At 40.8% G+C, this 5,016-nt stretch overlaps 1 protein-coding gene across 1 annotated transcript; it reads right to left on the bottom strand.

Annotated features, from left to right (window-relative positions):
• Positions 1 to 548: 548 nt before the first annotated feature.
• LOC125482214 (centrosomal protein of 162 kDa-like) lies at positions 549 to 4,066 on the bottom strand (the record flags this gene model as incomplete). The annotated part of the gene is made up of 4 exons (XM_048594232.1): positions 3,880 to 4,066; positions 1,890 to 2,521; positions 666 to 807; positions 549 to 551 (listed from the first exon to the last, which is right to left on the bottom strand). Coding segments are annotated over exons 2-4 (684 nt in total), but the record flags the coding sequence as incomplete, so codon positions are not given.
• Between the last annotated feature and the right edge of the window lie 950 nt (positions 4,067 to 5,016).

Below are 5,016 nucleotides of genomic sequence, written 5' to 3'. Positions count from 1 at the left end.
TCTCAGATTCTCCAGCATCTGCAGTTCCTACTATCTCTAGATCTACAAAAATATTTTTTTGTCTGAATTTTTCAATAGTGCAACCAGCCCTTTTGGGAGGACTAGTCTTAACTCCTCATGTTCTCAACAGGACTGTCATGCCCTGGATAGCAAGGAATTTCTGTGGAGGAGCTGTGCAGTATACAACCCCATTCTCTAAAATGGGAATTTTAAGGTTCAGAATAGTTTAGCTCAGCTGAAAGAGATAACTGTGCAGTCCACCAGATGGTCTGTACTATTTCAAAAATGTGGCTCATCACCACCTTTCACGCGAATTTAGGAAGGAGCACCAAACAATGGCTGGTCAGTGATGATCAGAACCCTGGAAACCACAAATTTAGGTGAAAATCCTTGCTATCATAATCCACTCATGCAGTTTGTGCTTTCGATCCTGCAATTCCCATCAACATGCCATCTTCCATCTACTGTGCTGTATCAAAACAATAGACCCAATAAAATTCCTTTAAAAAACTTTATAGTGCAAAGCCCAACTGCCCCTCTCACTATACCCGCTGAAAAACAAAATCGAATAATAAACAAACAGAAAAAAAAACTTAATTTTAAAATTTGACATTGTTAATGAAACTCACAATCCATAATATACATTGTAAGTTAATTGCCTGTACCTCTTGGGCAGAGATTTTGTTTGTCAATTCAGCCACTTTCGAGGAGGAGTATTCCAGTGCATGCTGAGTCAATATCTGTTCTACTTCTTGCTGATGGGCTGCTTTTAATGCTGCAACATGCTCAGCAACACCACCTTGTGCTCTGCAGATTGGAGAAAATCATTAAAAATGTCCTACTTTATGTGAACTATTAGAAAACAATGATCAAGAATCAGTTTATAGATTTAAAAAAAATCCAGCAATGTATTTAAGACTAATTTTCACCATATGTCAACTTGGCTTTATTGGTAGCACTCTCGCCCAACTCAGGTTGTGGGTGCAAGCCCGCTCTTCAGGGTAGAGTCTGATTTACAATGCAGAGTGGTGACAACAGCACCAGTTCGATGTCCAAATCACCATGAAAATCCAGCTTGCTCAACCTCACTTGAGGTGTGGTGACACCAGCTGTTTTTCTCTCCCTTTCTCTCTATCTAATGAGAGAGCAAGCCTATGGTTCTCTGGGACTATGGCGACTACTATTACATACCTGGGTTGATACTTGAGTGAAGCACTGAGGAATGTTTGATTCTTTGTGGAAAGGATGGTGAGATATTAATTGGATATCCAGCACATCCATTTCATTGGTTCCAGTGGACATTGAAGAACTGACTGAACTATTTAAAAATGGTACATAGAGTAATCTGACATTTTAAATTACTATCATTCAATAACCTCAGCCAGTTTTGCCAAATACAAAGTAACTGTTTCTATAATTGCTGTTCAAATGGTTGTCATATTTGTCCACAATTGCCGCTAAACTCATCAATTTCATGCGAACGAATAGAAAATTACTGTTAGCTTAGTATATGTCCAAATTTTATGTGAATAAATAATAAAAAGAGTCCTTTGATTTTTTTTTCTTAAAAGGGTGTGATATAAGATACTACAGGCTAGAAATTCAGGTAGATCTGAATAGTGAGCCATGGGTTGCCAAGACATTAGGCCTTGGGGCTTTTCTTTCCTTAAAAGGGCCAAATTTCAAGAGCAACAGACAGCTCACATGGCACAGGCCTGAGATAAGTGAGGGCAACCAAGTTTTCAGGTAGCTTTCAAGAGAAGGGCTGGTAGCATCACCTTAGATCATCCTAAAATGCACAATTTACACTTTTTTTTTTACTAAGCATTATCTATTCAACTGAGAGTATCAAGGAAACAAATTTACAAATAGTTAAATACTATCTTTACCTCCTTGCTTCATTTTCAAATTGGGCTAATTGTGCTCTTTGTTGGTCTATTTCCAAAGATAGTCTTTCGATGTTGTTCTTCAGCATATCATTTTCTTTCAGAACCTCCGAGATGTGAGAGCCAGAAAAGTCACTCGGCTGGTAAACCTTTTCATCTAAAGTTGCTGGGAAAGATTCTGCACACTCATTGTCTTTTTTGGATTTCTTGATTGACTTCTGTTGTGAATATTTCTCTGACTGTGATTTGTTACTAAGGAGCACCTTCCTCTCTCTTTGTAGATGTTCCAACGTCTTTGAAAGCTCTTGTATCTCTCGGTTTTTAGCAGCTAGTTCTAAATTGAGTTTCTCTATCTTGGCATGCTGATATGAATGTTGCATATGCTGGTCAGCCATTCTCAAGGAGTTTTCTTCTCTCTCCATTAACTTTAATTCTGTCTGGTAAAGTTGACTTTTCAGTTTTTCAATGTCACTCCGGAGTCGATTTTCCTTGGACTTATGGGCCTCTTTCAATTTGAAAATTTCCTCTTCCAGTATCTTCATTTTTGGATTAGAGTCATCTAAATTCTCTCTCTCATGGATTAGCTTGTCCACTAAAAGCTGTTCAAGGTCGGAGACTCTCTGTTCGTACTGAATCTAGAAAATATACAAAATAATAGTTTATTAAAAACTTATTGCGGTTTTATTAAAGAATGTATTTTAGGTTCAAACTCCGTCTGTGGGAAATTACTCTACACAACCTTTTGAAACAAGCTATCACTATACAATATCGCGAGGCAGCTCAAATCATCAAGGACATTTTACAAAGTTGTCTTATGAGATAACCCCGGCATCATAGATTTAACTTTCTGAGACAGCAACTACATTAATCTGTCAGGCTACTATATGTTTACTTTTACTGTATGCAAAACAACATTGGCTGTTATAAGACTCATTCTCTGCAGTGTTGAGCTGAAGTTGGTTTACACTAGCCTACATGATAGAAAACATGGTGTCTTTAGATAATTACAAAAGTGAGACCATTCCAAGAAGAATGAGGAAAGATCCAGGATAATTCATCCATGACAAATCTCAATAGCTCAATATGATCTCTTGCAACCCTCACACTGTCCTCTGTAAAGCATGCAGCACTTCCTCTAATAAAATCTATATAGAAAGACATTGAGTGGAATCTCATACATGCAATAAATATGCAGGCTATGGTGACAAATCTAGGAGAAACACCTGAGAAGTCCAACAAGGCCTATCTCAACGCTGGGAGTAGCTACTTGTGTTTTTCAACGAGGTTTTGGGTGTTGAGATATAGTTCTTGCTGGGCAGTGGTGAGATGCCTATTAACAGGGATCATTGCTTGTTGACAACTTCATTAACAGTGGAGCAGCTGCACTGGTGAGATTCAAAGTTACACGCAAGGCAATCGCCATGCCGATCATGAAAATTGATTTCCAATTCAAAAAAAGTGCACAGACCTCGGAGCCCAAATAGCTGGAAAGAAAATTGAAGGGAACACTGCTCGTTGTATGCAGCTTTCTATCCTACCATCCTGAGCAAGCAAATTAGATATCAGTGATTCTTGACATGTAAGGCTGAGGTCATTCTTTGCTTCTCTGAACTGCCATGTCTATGGATGCTGGCATCTGACACCTGCTAGCCTCTCAGATTGCACGGCTCATATGTGATACCCTTACAGGACCCTTCTGCACTTTAATGTGGCACTTTGTGGTGAACTAGCATTGAAATCACTGCTGCAAAGACCCTTTGCCCTCAGGAAAAGGCATCCGACTCACGGACTGAACCAGGCTGCCTCTTAGGGCTGTTTTTTTGTTCTCTTTGTGCTCTCTCACTTTGGACTCAACTGGTGAGTTCCAAGATCCCTACCATATCTGCCTTGTCCCTCAGCTAGAGCCACCAGGCTCACAGTACTTCAGTCTTATCTTGACATTTAGCGTAGACAGAAAGCAAGGAAGTTTATCAAGGCTGTCAGCAATCCTCACTCATGACAAGGGATGACCGCCTTCAGTTGAGGGCTCCCACTGCACATAGTCAACAAGAGCCCCCAATATCAGTCCAGAGGCTTGGACACAGTCAGTCACTTGAGGTCGTCAGGGTAAAGCTTCTCTTCTTGCAAGGGATGAGGAACCGAATGTTGGGCAGCCCACCATCCATCTAGGATCTTTCAGTCCCGTTGTGGGCTGTTTTCTCCTATATTGAGAGAATGAGAGGGATTGAATGAGACGAAAGCTGGTGGCACAGCTGATGCAGGTGGGGGAAAAGTGGTGAGGTGTCTCAAATGAGCAAGTAGGAATGCAGAGGCCATGCAACACTGGTAATGGCGTGTGTTGGGGTGAGAGTGAGAGCAGCGAGAGAAGATGTTGCATGCAATATTGAGAGTGGCAGAACACAAGTTTTGATGGAAAGTGTACACAGTTGCTGACAGGTTGAGTGTTAGTTAGCAGAGAGATGGTGGCAGTAGAAAAGGTGACCGTCCTTCTTCCTTCACTGCTGTGTATTTCTCCAGAAAGCTGAGAGCATGATGTCTTGGTGGCAACCTCGGCTTAGGCTGGCAGGGTCTGGTATTTTGGCCTCCATTGGTCCTGACGGAAGAGGATAGCCCTGCTCTGTACTCTATTGTCCACTCGGACTTCCAAGTCCCTATCCACAAAGCATGGTGTCAGTTACTCCTTCTGTGCTGTATTTTAGGCAAATATCAGTTCTCATGCAGCTCCAGACTGACAGTGCTGGCTGGGTGCAAACAGCGTTTTAGATGTGATGCTAGTGTCGTGGATGATGTTCTATTCTGGGATATCCCAGCAGATGCGCATTGTTTTGGGTATAATGAGTCATTGAATTGGGCTAATATTGGGCAACAGTTAGCATAGGGACAGGATCAATAATTAAAAAGGTAGGTTTGGGATGATATGACAAGAAATCTTACTAAGCCTTACAGACAGAAACCTTCTGTGACATCCAACAAAATTAACTCGACAAAAATGAGACAAAATCCTGCCTTCCATGTTTAATTTCTAGCACAAATACAAGAGCTCCAAATCCAGATATATACAGTCAACAGATGTTGGAGAGTAGACAGTGGAAAAATTTGGAATAACTAAATCTGAACAAGGCACAATGAA

This window comes from Rhincodon typus, unplaced genomic scaffold, assembly GCF_021869965.1.
Source record: "Rhincodon typus isolate 14 unplaced genomic scaffold, sRhiTyp1.1 hic_rhity00007177, whole genome shotgun sequence".
In the NCBI taxonomy this organism is placed as follows: domain Eukaryota; kingdom Metazoa; phylum Chordata; class Chondrichthyes; order Orectolobiformes; family Rhincodontidae; genus Rhincodon; species Rhincodon typus.
Note: the sequence above shows the minus strand (reverse complement) of the source record. Positions and strands in the feature narration are given on the sequence as shown.